At 38.9% G+C, this 16,683-nt stretch overlaps 1 long non-coding RNA gene and 1 gene segment (V, D, J or C); one reads left to right on the plus strand and one right to left on the minus strand.

Annotated features, from left to right (window-relative positions):
* The first annotated feature begins 984 nt into the window (after positions 1 to 984).
* On the plus strand, positions 985 to 15,444 carry LOC139914130 (M1-specific T cell receptor beta chain-like). The segment is given in 7 exon segments: positions 985 to 1,048; positions 1,268 to 1,578; positions 12,380 to 12,422; positions 13,882 to 14,232; positions 14,482 to 14,505; positions 14,735 to 14,841; positions 15,077 to 15,444. Coding segments are annotated over 7 exon segments (912 nt in total).
* LOC144542546 (uncharacterized) lies at positions 9,839 to 10,952 on the minus strand. Of its 2 annotated transcripts, none has more exons than XR_013507293.1 (2): positions 10,739 to 10,952; positions 9,839 to 9,950 (listed from the first exon to the last, which is right to left on the minus strand). It is a non-coding gene; the product is annotated as an uncharacterized LOC144542546 (long non-coding RNA). The 2 variants fall into 2 exon arrangements; XR_013507292.1 differs by having other exon boundaries at positions 10,536 to 10,767.
* Positions 15,445 to 16,683: the final 1,239 nt, after the last annotated feature.

Below are 16,683 nucleotides of genomic sequence, written 5' to 3' on the forward strand. Positions count from 1 at the left end.
GGTGAGAAAAAGGCTTTTCTTCACCTCCTGAAACTGAGACATCCTGAAGACAGCGGAGAATATTTTGGTGCAGCAAGTATGCACAGTAATAAAGACAGCTGCTCTCTCATACAAAAACCTCCATAACCATCCAGCAGATATCAGCACAGCAGCATGAAGCCACTGACACCATGTGATGCAGGATGAAACCACTGACGTCATGTGATGCAGGATGAAACCACTGACATCATGTGATGCAGGATGAAACCACTGACGTCATGTGATGCAGGATCAAACCACTGACACCATGGAAGTCTGAAACAAAATGTATCTTTCCTTATTATACCTGCTGGTTTGTTAGAATGGTTGTTTGTTTTCTTTTGTCTTACAGCACTTTGTAAATTTAGGAAAAGTTGAATAAAAGGTTTAAGATGATTATTATTGTTGTTAGTGACAAGTTGGCATATCTGATATGACCCTTGGTTGTCAGAGATGAAGGTCTAATAATCCACAGCATTCTTTCCATCATCCAGTATACATTCCCTCAGCTGTGTCGTATAGTACTGTTGTATAACCTACTGTATGTGTAGTTGTATCAAAACTTTGAACAGCAGAGAGCAGTGATGCCATGCTGACAGGAGGATAGCTGTGAGCTCCTCCTTCCTCTCCACAAATATAAAAGAGGACTGTTTGACACCTATGTGTTCTTTTCAATGCCTTTTTGTGGATTTACTATTCACAAAAAAGGTCAGGCAGAGTTATTATCTCACTGCTGTTTCTGTTTCAGTCCTATAAGACTCAACACTGACTGCAGGAGGAATATGCCTTTCTACTGAATCATTTGAAGCAAAAACTACAAAAGCTCCCAATGCTAGTAACGGCAGTCGACTCTCTTCTTCATGTATTCTCTTTGGTCTTGTTGTTGCAGCAGAGATTCTGATGTCATTTCCTCTCCCACTTGTGTCAACTGAGGACTCGCTGCATTTTTACTTCAATTCCTTTTCCCTTCCCCAAGTCAAAATGATGCCAGGCCTCGTCACCTTGACTTTCTCTATGTTCTGGGCTGCAGGTACAGTTAATATCTAAACGTGTAATCATATTACACACACAGTTTTTTACGCACGCACAGTGTTTTATCTTCATTTATGTCCTTTGTTGCTCTGAAAGGCACTTTTGGTCAGCAGCATTTTAAATAAGTCTGACTTGACTTTACTTAATATGGTGATAAGACATTTGTTTACAGTATATTATGATGTTGGTAAAAGCTCTTGTGTTTTCTGTGTTTCAGGTGTGGGTCAGTCGGTGCTGATCACTCGGTGGCCGAGCTTCATCTCCAGTTTGCCCAGTGGTTCAGCAGAAATGCACTGCTACCAGAATAACACTGACTATGAATATTTGTACTGGTACAGACAGCTGAAAGGAAAAGGGCTTCAATTAATAGTGTCTATTATAGCTGGAAGAGAGAGTTTTGAAGCAGAATTTGAATCTGGTTTTAAGGCGGTGAGATCGGAGAAGAAGCACTGGTCTCTATCAATAGCCAGTGTTCAGAATAAAGACGAGGCTGTCTATCTGTGTGCTGCCAGTCTACACAGTAGTGTGGCAACGTTCAAGTCTGTGACAAAATCCTACAGCGGGGGGGGGTCGTTACTGTTCTGACACCTGACTCACATGACCTTCCACATCAAATGATCCAGTGATGGATGATATCTTTGTCTTATACTGCACATGTTGTTTTGCTGAACTTAATGGAAGAGAGGAAAACAGGAAGGAAATAAAGGAAAACAAGAATGAAAGCAAAGGGAAACAAACAAAAATCATTTTTATTTCACTTTCTGGAAATGCTGTTCTCATTAACTTTCCTTAACTTCTGTTGCTTTATGTTTTTAAGTCTGGAAACAGCATCCTGTTGTGAAACTCTCAAGTCTCCTTCACATGCAGAAACAAAAAGGATGTTAATAATTCTGCAGAAATTGTGAACTATTAAATATCATAAAGAATGCAAACTACAGCAGGTGTGTCAAAGATTATATTCATCCAATAGGTGGAGGCACAGCACATGGTATTCAGCTTTAATCAAGAGGATGTGGTGATGAATTAACCACACACACACACAAACACACCCTTATTCTCTCACAGCAGCACTACATCACTATATCTGTCTCACAGCAGCACTTGACAATGTCTTCATCCATGTACACATTTGGTTTTCTCTTGATCTGGTTTCCATGTAAGATCTCCAATTCCACCGTGATTTACTTGAGATCCGTTCCAAGCATTTGTTCATTATGTTAAAACGTAAATACCGTCTCCTCTGTCCGTTCTGCATCAGCAACAATTTAATCTAAATCTGCTCTCTCCACAGGTCAGGTGAGGAGTGTCACGTTTCAGCCGACTCATCCCCAGATAGTGGAGGAAAGCACTGAGGTCAAGATCAGCTGCAGCCATGATGATAGTGGCCGTCCAGTAATGCTCTTTTACCAGCAAAGAGAGAGCGGGCTGATGAGTTTAATAGGATATAATGCTGGTAGTAACCCCAACTATGAGAAGCAGTTTGCAGATCGATTTGAGATTACAAAAGAAGACACAGTGAGAGGAACTCTGATCATTCGCAGAGCAAACCTGTCAGAATCGGCTGTGTATTTCTGTGCTGCCAGTACACAGTGATGTGGTTTAATGCCACTCCCTCACTAAAAACCCTGATCTGTTTTGTTTTTTTCTCCTGTAACAAATGGCTTGTGCGCATATGCATCTTTAAACAGAGGAGGAAAGAGGCAGCGTCTCTCTTCACACAGATTCTCATTGGAGGAAGCTGTTTCTCCTGCAGCAGTACAAACGTGGAGGATGTTTCCAGCTGTGATTGGATTTCTTCTCATCTTGCTTCCATGTAATGGTTCCTCAAGATTACTACTAAAATGAAATTAGCTGCAAATACAGTAACTTAATTATTATGTGGATGTTATACAGTAATTATATGAGTGTTATTGCCCCATGGCTTCTGTATCAACCACTATTTGAATCTTTCTTTTTCCACAGATCAAGCCAACAGTGTGAAGTTTCAGCCGTCTCAGCCCAAAATAGTCAATGAAACAGCCAGGGTCGAAATTAAATGCACTCATGATGATAACAATCTTCAAATAATGCTCTGGTACCAGCAAAGAGAGAGCAGGCTGATGAGCTTAATAGGATATAACTACATTGGTAGTAACCCCGACTATGAAAAGCAGTTCGCAGGTGGATTTGAGATTAAAAGAGAAGACACAGTGAGAGGAGCTCTGATCATTCATAGTGTGAACTCATCAGACTCGGCTGTGTATTTCTGCGCTGCCAGTACACAGTGATGTGGTTTAATGCCACTCCCTCACTAAAAACCCTGTTCGCTTCTTCTGTTGTTTTCAACTTCTAGATCCTGAGAGCCAGTCTGGTGGAATCTGAACTATTGCAATTGGAAATATTGCTCAGACATTTACAACACAGAATAACTGCTTCAGTGCAACTGTGACTGTAAACATAATGCAACAATTCTCTACATTCATTCAAATACATTCAAGTTCGCAAAATTACATACATACAGTATGTATAAATTCAAGTGATGATATATCACTATGGAAGAGCGTAGTGTAATGGGAGGGGAAGTTAAAGCTGCACTAGGCTTTTTATGTAAAAATACACCCATCTTATCAGACTAAATCACAGTCGGGCTGCAACAGAGAAAAGAAATATGAGACAGGACAAAAACATTATTTTCATAAAATGAGAGGAACAAGGTCAGGTGCAGGCAGAGGAAGAAGGAAGGGAAGAGGCGTTGTGATTTAGTCATTTGTCATTTGACTTCTAATGAGTGTCAGCAGTAGAGCGATGTGTGGATGCTGAGCTTGTGAAGCTGATTTCATTACACATTGTGATTATAAAGGAGATATGGTGACAAATGAAACTCCTGTCTGTCTTTACACTGAACAGGACTTGAGTGAAGTTGTGTTTCCAGGATGCCTCCAGCTTTACACACACTTGGAATTCTACTGTTCTTGCTCACAGGTAAACCTTATTCACTTTTATCAGGATTTTTCTCTGAATATTAAATTCTGTTGTCTCTGTACCATGTGTAACAAGGTAGCATTAATTTCACCAAGACAAATTCCTGCACATTTACTTGGTGAAGAAAGTGATTCTAATGCTGATGTAGTGACAATTTGCACTGTTTTCAATTCAAACGCTTTAATTGAATCATCACCTGAATTTACATTCTTCACAGGAAAAGTGGAGAATGTTTCCTTTCAGCAGTCTTCATCCCAGCTTGTCAAAGAAGGGACTGTGAAGTTCAAGATTAACTGCAGTTATGATGACAGCAGCCTCGCAGCAATGCTCTGGTACCAACACAAACAGAGCAGTCAGTCTATGAGTCTCATTGGGTTTGGATATGCTATTGGCTCCCCCAAATATGAGGGTCAGTTTGAAGATCAATTTGAGATTACCAGAGAAGGCACAGTGAGAGGAGCGCTGATCATTCGCAGAGCAAACCTGTCAGACTCGGCTGTGTATTTCTGTGCTGCCAGTACACAGTGATGTGGTTTAATACCACTGCTTCACTAAAAACCTGATAACAGCTACTGCATTAACACTGATGACAGCTGCTGCTCAGGGTTTTGGTTGTTTGATAGAAAATGAAAGAGCTTATGGAAACTGTGTATTAGGGTTAGATCAATATATCGGCCAGTCAGTGTTGTCCACTGTCCATATGATGGAGGTTCCTCTCTGACCACAGATACATGAAATCAAATTTAAAAAAAATGTTTGTTAAACCTGCATGAAAGTCTATTTGTTTGTACGTTTTATTTGTTTATTTGATTGCATACAGTGCTGCTTTCATTACAAATTAAATGATAAAGAAATCGAATTTACTGTGAAGGAATGCTTTTGCAAATTGTCACAACCACCAACCAGCACAAATAAACCGTTTCAAGTCAAGCATAACATTTACTTACCACTTACCATTAAAAACAAGAGTCATTTGCCCTCTCTGCCATTCATTTTAAGTGGCATGCAAAAACATGTGTATACATACAGTATATATACCGGTATATATATACATATATATATATACACAGTATATAACATATATCAAACACAAGTGACTGATGATTGATCCCAATTCCCTCTCCTCATCTGCACTTGGAGGGAGAAATGAGTGTTTGTGTCTGAAGATCTGGAGTTCGACTTGGATGTGTCATGATCCTCACAGTCTCAGCTGATAATCAATGCATGAAAACAGAGAAAGTCTTAACTTACAACAGCAACTGCTGCAGGGATCATGTGACCTCATGTCTCCTTTGTGCTGAATAGAGTGATGTGTGGCTTGGCATCATTCAGCTGGAGGAAGACTTATCACTAACCTGCTTGTCACAGTCCTATATCTGTCATTTCTTTTACACTCAGGTGGGTTCTGTTCATTCATTCATGGATGGATGTAGCTAACCAGTGCTGAACTGCTCAAATTCCTTTCACATTTACACATCACCTATTTGTGTGATTTTACAGTTGTGTACATAGAAGTGGGACAGTATGAAACGTTCTCCTACATGTGCTGCAGGTCTCACTGCTGGCCCAGTAGTTCTTCAGTCTGGAGGCCAAACGTCCCTCCCAGGACTCACAGTGAGCTTGGAATGCAGCATGGCTCCAGGGTTCGGCATGTCCGGTTACACCATGCTCTGGTACCGACAAACCCTCTATGGGGCGCCGCTGGAGTTCCTCACAAAAGAGCACGAGGAGCCTGCGGGTCGCTTCCGCTCGTCTCTCGATACGTCGAACAACAACTTCTCCCTGGAAATCACTAAGCTGCTCCTGAACGACAGCGGCACCTACTACTGCGCTGCCAGTCACAGTGATGCACACAGGCCAGACAGTCATACAAATAGCAAGTGTGTAGGCCGGTCTGTCACAGATGGCACACAGGCAGGAAGAAGCTGTGGCTCACTTGGTTTTGATACTAAACCGTTTGGATTTAACTGTCAGAGCGCAGTTGCCACAGTGGAACAGTATGCTGATGGGGAAATGGAGTCAATGTAGTCGAACCCCCACAGTTTATGTTTTATGTAGAGTTAGACCGATATGTCGGGCCGATACTGGGCTTTTATTAAATATTGGATATTAGTCAGTGATGCCGTCTATCTTCAATATGATGGAGGTTCCTTACTAATAACTGCTACATAAAAAAGTTTGTGAAACCTCCAATGAATATTTTTTTTTTCTTTACACATTTTATTTATTTAATTTCATTTAATTGTCAAATTGGAGAAAATCAAATATATTTAATATCGGCACAAATTATCAGCTATTGGCAGCTTCAGTTAAAAAAGACCAGTATTAGTGCATGAGTTCAGAAATCACTAAAAGCCTATTTGGCATAATCCAATGAAATACATAAACCCAGTGATTTTGAGCAAAGAACTTAACCTCCAGTTGCTACACTGGTAGAAGACTGTGGTTGTACTGGGAAACTCCCAGCTGTGAATATGTGTCACTATATGAATGTGGGCAGAGCTGAAAAAGAGCATGAGTGTTCAGAAAAACTTTTCCCTTGTAAAGGTTGAAAAAGAAAGATGAGAGGGAGAATCAGGTCTAGTTTAACATGTTTTGATTGCAGCAGCCTACAGACTCCTACCAGCCACCAGCTGACAGCCTGACAGAAGACAGGAAAGTTAGGAGGAAAATTGTGGATGGCTCAGATTTTATGATCACTGTGAATATGAAGATTTTCTCAGTTGTAGCACTTCTCTTCCTTGTCAACAGTAAGAACTATGAAATTCAGTCGAATGGAAGATTTCTGTTTTTTACTTTACTGTGTTGCTTTTTGATTTCTTTATGAAGTGAAGTTGTCACTTATTTTCCTTCTGTCTTCTTCTCCACTTTCCAGATTTCTCCTGCAGTGTGAAAATTCACCAGCCTCCATTTGCAATCAGCCATGAAGGAGACGCGTCTGTAACTCTGCAGTGTGAACAAGACGATGATCAGCATTCCTACATGTATTGGTATAGACAAAGAAGCGCTGAGAAAATACAGCTGGTAACATATTCTCTTGGTAAAGATGCGTGGAACACTGAAGCTCCTTTCAATAAATCCAAGCACACCATGTCCCGGCCTGCGGTGCTTCACTCCTCTCTGAAGATAGACGGTGTTGAGGCTGGAGACTCGGCCGTGTATTACTGTGCCTCTGCTGGAGCACAATGGCTCAGACGCCTCAGCAGCTAAACAACAACCACAACACCAACCAGCAGCAGGAAGACAAGACAGGAGGAGGGAAGAGGGGTGAAGCAGGGTGACGGTTAACATCTGAACTATCCTCCATCTCTGCTTTTAGCTCTCTGGTTTCAACTCTAGGAGAGAGTTGTTCATGTTCAGAAACATCACTTGAGCTCCTTGACCACAGAAACAGCAATGAACTCTTACAATGAGTGATATTGCGCTAAAGCTTGATCTGATATTAGCAATTTTTTGGAAAAACAGCCACTTGGTGGCACTGAGGAATAGTAATAAACAGAAACAAATAGCATCAAAATAATAACATCAAACCTACTTTGCTAGCTAGCTAGCTTACTGGGGTATGACATGACAGCAAACAAACATCAATATGACATTTTGCTTTCTTTGTGTAGCTACTCCTCTTCTTCTAACCCTAATCCTAATCCTCTTCATTTTTTCCTTCTTTTGCTTTTCTACTCTAAACTTGATAAATTATTACAATATTCATATTATGGCGCATATACTGTATATACTTTATTCTCTGAAACAAAGGTTCACACACAACAAACCTCTTGAAGAGTTTGGATGCACAATAATCCACCAAAAGTGTCTCTAAAATGATTCACAAAATCAAAACTTATTTTTAACACTAGTCAAGTCACAGCCAAGTCAAAGTCAAGTCACAGCTGTTGAATTTTAGAAATGAAATATCACACCTTTCAAAATATCCTTCCATGCCCTTAACTTGACCCACTTTCTGCACAAACTAATGTTGTTATATGTTGTTATATTTACACCCTTCAATTGACTTGTTGGCCTTCTTTAGACCTCCAAAATCCATTGGCTTCTCTAGTGTTAAAAGAGAGGTAGATAATTTATGTTATTTGTTGACAAACTGACACTTTTAGAGACTGGATTCCCTATATTTTACATATATTGAATGATGGACTTAATCACTTTAGAAATGAACATGTTTACTCTTTGGTATGGAGAATACTCTCTTTTTGCTGTAGAGGGAAATTTCACTGTAAGTGTCAAAGAAATTGGGCAAAAGTCAGTAAAGAGCATGGTGAACATCCATTAATTCACAGAGGAACAAAAACTGCTTCTCAGTCAATTCAGTGATGTTTGTGCAGCAGCAGAAAGCTGATCAGTTTAGATAAGTGCACAGGTGCTAACATGGTAAAGACTGTCTGTCTGTCCCATACAGTATTATCGCCCTGTATACACATCTGTGTCACTCTGCTCTTAGTCTTTTCTTGTTTTTATATACTAAAATTATGTGAGCAGTTTGCCCAGATGAAAGTTTATTTAGAAAGGAAAAGTTTAAGAGATTATCATACACTGACCTCTACAGGACACTCGTGGGATTACATATACATTTTAGGTGCTTTTCATATCATGAAAGTATAAAAGGAGTCATTTAGGAACAAAGTGGTCAGGATATGGTTCCATTTACATATAAATAAATTACTTCTGCAGGGTTAATGTGACATAGTAATGCATAATCACAATGCCTAGTATTTGAATATAAAACAAATGCTTCAAATGAAACACAGTAAAATAATGAAGCTTCATAAGGCAGGAGTTCCATTAAATAGCAAATTAAAGGGACATAAAATGTTGCAGTTTACACATTGGTGTTACTGTCAAAACACTTAGTAAAAAAATAAATAAATCGAATTTCAGAAAAGCAAGGTCTGATGCTTCAAAGGAAAGACAGTAATGTGTTGTTATAGTGAAACTTAATGGAATAGTTCCCTATTGAGAATAAAACAGAACAAAACACAATTTAGATATAAGCAAGTTGTGGTAGAAACACAAACAAAGGGTCGAATCTGCTTAAGAAATGTTTGGTGCAACCTACATGTGATGAAGTTAGAAGAAGATATTTTCTACAAGGACATTACTGCCTAATGCCTTTAGCAACTGATAATGTAATAACTGACTGATAATGTAATAACTGGAATAAAATGCTCTTCTACATGTGTCAACATATTTATAAAAACTGTATGTAAGAGTTTCAAGACAATGTAATAACATCACATTATTACATTAATCATCCATTATGACCTCATAATGGATCTAGCAAATTTTTAGCTGATTATTGTAATAATAATATTGTTTAACTAAGTAATAACTTATTCCATTCTTCTTATTCTTATAAGTTATCACATCATTAGTCAATATTATTAGATCATCAGTTAAAAATATGTTACATCACATATGACGTCATCATGACTGGTTAATGTAATAATGTGATGCTATGGAATTTATTACATATTTTTTGACCATTTTGAGGGACATTTTATGCATTGCCCTTTGAATGACTGTTGTTGCTCCAAATGAGAAAAGACATTTTTCAGTGTGTGTTACTCGATGCTCTGTGTCTCATCTGCAGTTCACTGATAACTGCGTGGGATGAAGAGGTGTGACCAGCAGTGATGTCACTTCCTCTCTGCAGCTACAAAAAAACACAAACAAAAAGTTTCCCTTTCCTTCCCTCCTTCTTGCTTCTTTTCTTAGCTGTCACAGAAATAGCAGCAGTCAGGTTGGAGCCCATTCAAACGTCAGTAAGCGCGGCCTGTGCAGCTGCTCTCACACACAGATAGTGAGAGATGGAGGCTGAGATATGGAGAAGCTGGGTGGGGGTGGGAAACAAGAGGGAACCAGAGAGAATTCAAGTTTTTGTGTGATGCTTTTTCACCGTGGGGACAGGGGGCCACGGTGATACAATCCTATAGAGCCGCTGTACAAAAACCTCCTCCCATTCACATGCATAGTGTAGAGCACTGCATGGAGCTTGGGACACTTGGTACAGAGGAAAACATCAATATTCTGACTCCATGCAGGACGGCACACAACTCTGGGAGTGTAAAATCAACTTTAATGAGGAAATTTGGCTGGAATAAAATCTTTTTAAATGCTGAATTCATATCTGCTGCATTTGGATGTTTGATTCACTCATGTTGACAAAAACCCCACAGCTTGGACATGATGAAGCCCATCCTTTATGTTTACAACTTCTTTGTCCTATGGATTATTAGACTGTGTCTGAGCATGCTACTGAAGGCTGATTGTGGAAAGTTTGGTGACTTTTTGGTAGAGGAGGCAGTCAGTGTGACACTGGAGCTGAGGCCTTCTTTGGAAATGGAACAAAACTGACTGTTTTGGGTAAGTCACAGCTCTCACAATTCATGTTCAATGAAACAAACTTGAAATAGTGAAAATGTTCGACTGATAATGAGGAAAGAATCTGTTGTCATGAAAAAGATGAACTATTGAGTTGAACTGAGAACACTGTGACCAACACTCCTGCTTACTTTGGCAATGGAACCAAGCTGACGGTTTTAGGTAAATATTTCAGTTCAATATTGAATTTTGGTAAATGCCACATTGCCTTCGAACCTCAGTATAAAAAGTAGGATTCGCAAAAAATGCAACATTTCCTAAGATAATTCTGGTAGAGAATGACAGAGGAGATTCATGCTCAGTGTTTCTGCACTGTGACAACGGTGAAGCATACTTTGGAAATGGAACAAAACTGACTGTTTTGGGTAAGTCACAGCTCTCACAATTTCAGTTCACTGCAACAAACTTGAAATAGTGAAAATGTTTGGCTGACAATGAGGGAAGAATCTGCGTTCATGAAAAAGATGAACTATTGAGCTGAACTGAGAACACTGTGAGCTACACTGAGCCTGCTTACTTTGGCAATGGAACCAAGCTGACGGTTTTAGGTAAATATTTCAGTTCAATATTTAATTTTGGTAAATGCCACATTGCCTTAGAACCTCAGGATAAAAAGAAGGATTTGTACGCAAAATGTCTTAAGATAATTCTAACCCTAACCCTAAAGAATGACAGAGGAGATTCATGCTAAGTGTTTCTGCACTGTGACAATGCCAACCCAGCATACTTTGGAAATGGAACAAAACTGACTGTTTTGGGTAAGAGAAGGCTTATGAGGAAAGAATGAATGTAAAAAGAGTGTGTTTGAATAGGAGTGGTAATGTGAGAAACTTATTTGGATCTTTATAGTTGTAGTTATAGTTGTGCTTTTTGATGTTAAGCTTGTGCACTGTGTCAATACGAAGCCTACTTCGGGCAAGGCACAAAATTGACTGTTCTTGGTAAGTAAGATATTCAATTTTCTTCTCATGAATCCACCTGTAAGTGAAGTAAAATACATGTGAGCCTAGCAGGTCAGTTGCTGATGGAAACTATTTTGTCTTGCATCTAACTTGTACAGAGAGACTGTAGTACAGTAGATGTTGGTTTGGGGGTTTAGAAGAAAGTGATCAATGGCCATTTAAAATCAATCAAAAATAAAGGAGAAAAGTAAAAGCAGCAGCTTGAGCTGATTTGAGCACTGATCAGGTTCACTGTGCCGGTGGCAGAGAGGCTTACTTTGGTGGAGGAACCAGGTTAACTGTTTTAGGTGAGAAATCAAACATAAAGTTCATTAAAATATTGTTCATCATTGCCTTGAAACACAGATTTGAGGATTGATGATCTCATTGACTACAGTAAAGATGCTTCAAGGCTTGACTGACACCTTGTTTCAAATGATGAATTTTGACTGCTTAAAGAAAATAAAAACACTTAAAATATCTTATTAATATAGCCATAATAACATACTCTATATGAATGTTTAAAAGGTTAACTTCAGTGCAGGTTGACTTGACTCCATTGCAAACTACAGTAGATCACATTGGGAGTGTTTACTCCTCAAAGTGTGACAAAGTTAGAAACATTTTTCAAAGTGGAGCCTCAGTAAGAGAAGCAGTAGGAAGAGTTTTTGTTATAGTCCAAACACTCTGTGTTCATACGCCGAGGCTTACTTTGGAGCTGGAACTAAACTCACTGTTTTAGGTAAGAAAATCTTCAACAAACAATCTGAGTATGTTTCACAGCTGATTTAGGTGAGAGAAGTCAATGGAGAATATTAAGAATCTGCTTTTAGACATTTTATTTGATAGTAGTGAACGTAGTATACTGTTTTTAAACTGTGAAAGAAGTTATGTCAGAAGTTAGTTTGTTCCAGTACAAGACTAATAACAAGCGTTGTCAATATTCTGCAGCAATAAGACATTTGGCTGAATGCCCAGATTATTGCTCTCATAGTAAGTTCTTATCAGCTCTGTAAAGGACTGTGAGTTCCCAGTCAGAGGCTTACTTTGGGAACGGAACAAAGCTTACAGTCTTAGGTAAGGAGAAACAATATAATGTCATTCAAACAATACTATATATACGTAATATTCCATAGTGGATAATGGTAAAGTAGTTGGTTTGATAACTAGGTTAGAGTTGAGTTTCTTTACTTCATTCTCTTAAATGGACCTTAATTCAGCAGTCTAATGTCAGGTAGTGATGTAGTTTGGTATAAACTCTGTATTCTTCTACAGTGCATGTGTACAGAATTCCAGTTTCTTAATAAATCTCTAAAGTAGAGAAAAAAGTCAGACAGTTTACAGGCTTCAGGGCTTAAAGGGTGAAGAGTTTTTTCTGTAGCCATGTGTCAGTGTGAGCAACTATGAACCTGCTTACTTTGGAAATGGCACCAAACTGACTGTGTTAGGTAAGAAAAGAACATTTTACACATAAATGTTGGCCTTGTGAGTCTGTCTGAACTGAAAATGTAGTTTGGAGAAATTTGATAATAATTATTTATAATTTAAAAGTTATTTGTTTAGAGCAATATTTATGGCTGTAGAAAAACTAGTTTTAGAGTTAAACTTAGTTTAGATAGTCTAGTCTAGATTTCTGGGGCCATCTTGTGCTGTTCTGCAAGTTTGTAGTTAAAAGCAGCTGAGAAAATGTAAAATCCTTCTTATGAGATAAATGTAGAGCATGATTTCCCACTGTGCTTTGGCGAACAGGCTACGTTTGGTCCAGGCACCAGACTCACTGTTATAGGTAAGACATTCATATAATGATGTGAAATTTGGCATTCAGAAGTTGTCATTGAAAATATACATGATTGATAACATTGCTTAAGTAAGCAGCCAAAACAGATAGGAAAATGTAAAGTTTCCTCCCTTGCATCGGTCAAATAGAGTAAAAGTTAAAAAGGGGAAATTGCTGTTTTAAATTCCACACATAAAGTTAATGAGTCAATGACAGTGATATCAAATAGTAGAGCAGAATAGGAGTGATAGGAAGTATAGGAGGTGATGTTGTGATTGTACTGTATATTTACAGGTTAGTGGAGAAAATGAGCATGGCTCACTAATACAATGAGAAGTGAATTGTTGGTTCAGCTCTTGTAAGGCCATTGCTAGAATGATGTCAGTTTTGTGCATGTGAGTATGTGGTGTGCTCCGGCTCTTATCCTGCTTATTTTGGAGAGGGAACCAGGCTCACAGTTCTTGGTAAGATCGCTGAAAAAACCTGAAAATGATCTAAAGAAATGAAATGATAACGGCTCTAAAAGTGAGTGCTGTAACCTGTAACGACCATGTGGTTTGTGGTATTTATGTTTAGTGTTAAAAGGTCTTCCTCTGTCATCCTGTACCCCATTAAGACTAGTGTTCATTCATGTCTAAATTCTGCTATTAAAAAGTCTAAATGTTTGTAAGAATGAAGGATTGTAGGTCAGTCCACTGTAGATCTCCAGGACTTTGACAATGACAATAATTTAATGATTTATGTTGTTTGTCTATGCAGATCCAAACATTCGTATCACCCCACCAACAGTGAAAATACTTCAACCTTCGTTAAAGGAGTGTAAAGACAAGAAAGACAAGAAAAACAAGAAGACCTTAGTGTGTGTGGCCTCTGGTTTCTACCCAGACCATGTGAGTGTGTTCTGGCAGATCGAGGGGGAGAATGTCACTGATGGCGTGGCCACCGACAGCGCTACCTTGCGGGACGGGAAACTGTACAGCATCACCAGCAGGCTGAGGGTCCCGGCCAGAACGTGGCACACACCCGGCAGGAAATTCAACTGCACTGTCAGCTTCTTCAATGGGACTCATACCACCTACCACTCTGGTTTAGTTTATGGCACTGATTTAGGTATGAGTTAAAAAGTAGAACCTGTACACTCAAATATCATTTAACTCTTTATTGCATTGTATCCATGATGGATCTCCTTCAGGTCAAATTAAAATTAGAACCACCTGTTAATTTGTTCTTAACTGATTCAGGTGTGCCCATCTGAAACTCAGAAAGGACTTGAACTTGATCATTTTACTATGGGAAAATAATGCAATCACCAATCTAAACCAATCTGCACTTGTCTAATCCATTTTATTCTTCTGTCAGGTCAAGGAGAAGGCATGACAAGAGGTAAATATGCTGTTGTGTGGTCTAACATAGATCAAGGCATCAACACTGTTACATTAAAACCCTGTAGTTTCCTAGCTAAAAAAATATATATGCAGTCATGGTAGTGTGCATAAGGATATAAGCATCCATCAAATGTTTTGTTGCACACATAGATTGTCTCTGCAAAGTTGTCTCTGCTTATTTCCTCTTTGAATCATGTCACTCATTTGAACGTTTCAATTTTCTGCAGAGAAATATCTGCAGATCACGCAGACTGCCAAACTGTCCTACGGTGTTTTCATCGCCAAGAGCAGCTTGTATGGAGTCTTCGTCTTGGTTTTGGTGTGGAAGCTTCAGGTTTGTCCAACATGATCTCCTGCATGAACCATGTACCTGTGACATTTGTCTTGTATATATGTTATATATGAATTTTGTGATTGGGAAAGCAGTAAAAGAGCTCATGACAAAACAGACTACTAAGTGAAGTGAAAAGTGAAGTGAAGTAGGTGGTGTCTGTATTGTTATTTGTAATGAACAGGTTTTACTTTATAATAAATCTCTGAACTTGTTTCCTTCTCTGTCTGCTGCACAGGCTTCATCTGGAAAGCAGAGCAACTGACAGCTGAGCTGCGGCCGCAACAGACGAGCTTCTCTTTGTCTCTGTAAATAAAATCTAAAAGCATAGTACTTATATTTACATTGTATTGTATCTTGCAGCGCATATATACTCAATAATATCTCTTTTGAAATGAATATCAATCAATCAATTCTGCATACATAAGAGGAACTGTTCTACTCATATCCTCATTACAATGTCAGCACTATGACTGACTTCTCAAGTGAAGCATGTCAATAGTTTTCCATTCAGCTTTTATGCCAACTTTATAATGCTGTCTGTCTGTGTGCAGTTGTGAACTTCTTTATGCTTAATTTTCTATTCAATAAAAGTTTTTCAGAGGACTTTGTGAACCACGTGATTTCATTTTTCTTTTAAAGTTTGACCTTAGTGACAAAGATTGTGTTTGCCAGAAATCAGAATGACTTATGGATTCTTACTTATGAGTCAACAGGTTAGGTCAATTGTAAATATAATTACATCTTTGAAAAGGTTGTTAGATGATGTGAAAATCACTTTCTTCAAACTGATAATAGTTTGATAGTCTCTCCTTTAAATAATTTCCATGGCCTAGTGTGTCTGCACAGGCAGTAAAATGTTATTTACATATCTAAACCAAAAGTGCATGCATTCATCTTTGCATCTTTCATAAACAGTAGTTAGCTTAGTAATATTTAACAAGGGGTGCTTCTGTTTTTGAGGCTGATTACATTACAAATTAAGACAGCATCTCCCTCACCGCTCTCATATCCCTTCCTGTACTGAACATCACTTGTTCCAGAGGTATTTTTAGCAGTTTGCTTATCTGTCTGATTTCTGAGAAATCCTCCATCTCTGGCCCACGTATGTTCTAAAGTTTCCATTTGCTGCACTAAGCTTCTGCTCAGCAAAGCTCTGCAAGTGGCTTCATTTGGGTCATGACTACATTTTCCACGAAGTAAGACTGAGAGATGACTAAAGTCTCTGTTTACTTCATAAGTTAAATCTACTTTTGTGATTCATTTGAACTTACTGAAGTGAGTATATTTGCATCATATCTTCATATCTAGCTTTTCCACTCTGCACTTATGAGAGCTGATTAAGTTCTCTCTTACATTTGACATATTCTTTGTGAAAAAAGGAATTTTCCTTTAAGAATTCATTTGAGATGCTTTGCTTGTGTTGATTGACATTCAGGAGAAAAGTAAATGTACAAGTGTGAGTCTGCTACAGCCCATATCAACAGGAAACCAATGTTCTCATCTGTGTACAGAAGAAGGTTGAGTGTGTTGGTGGAAAGGAAGAAACTGGGGCTTGAAACCTGCAGGGAGTTGAGAGCGACAGCAGAGAAGAGGATGTGGTCTCAGAGCTGCAGGCTGCAGATCGTTCTCAGTGCTGAGAAATGACAGAGGTGCAACCTTCCACTTTACCACAACCTGCGCCTCGCAAAGGACACCTGCATCTCTGCAACAACCCCCCACACACACACACACACACACACACACACACGCACACACGCACACACGCACACACACACACACACACACACACACACACCACATCTCTGTATAAACAGCAGAGATAGCTTCGGATCAGGAAGAATG

Source organism: Centroberyx gerrardi, chromosome 17 (assembly GCF_048128805.1).
Source record: "Centroberyx gerrardi isolate f3 chromosome 17, fCenGer3.hap1.cur.20231027, whole genome shotgun sequence".
Lineage (NCBI taxonomy): Eukaryota > Metazoa > Chordata > Actinopteri > Beryciformes > Berycidae > Centroberyx > Centroberyx gerrardi.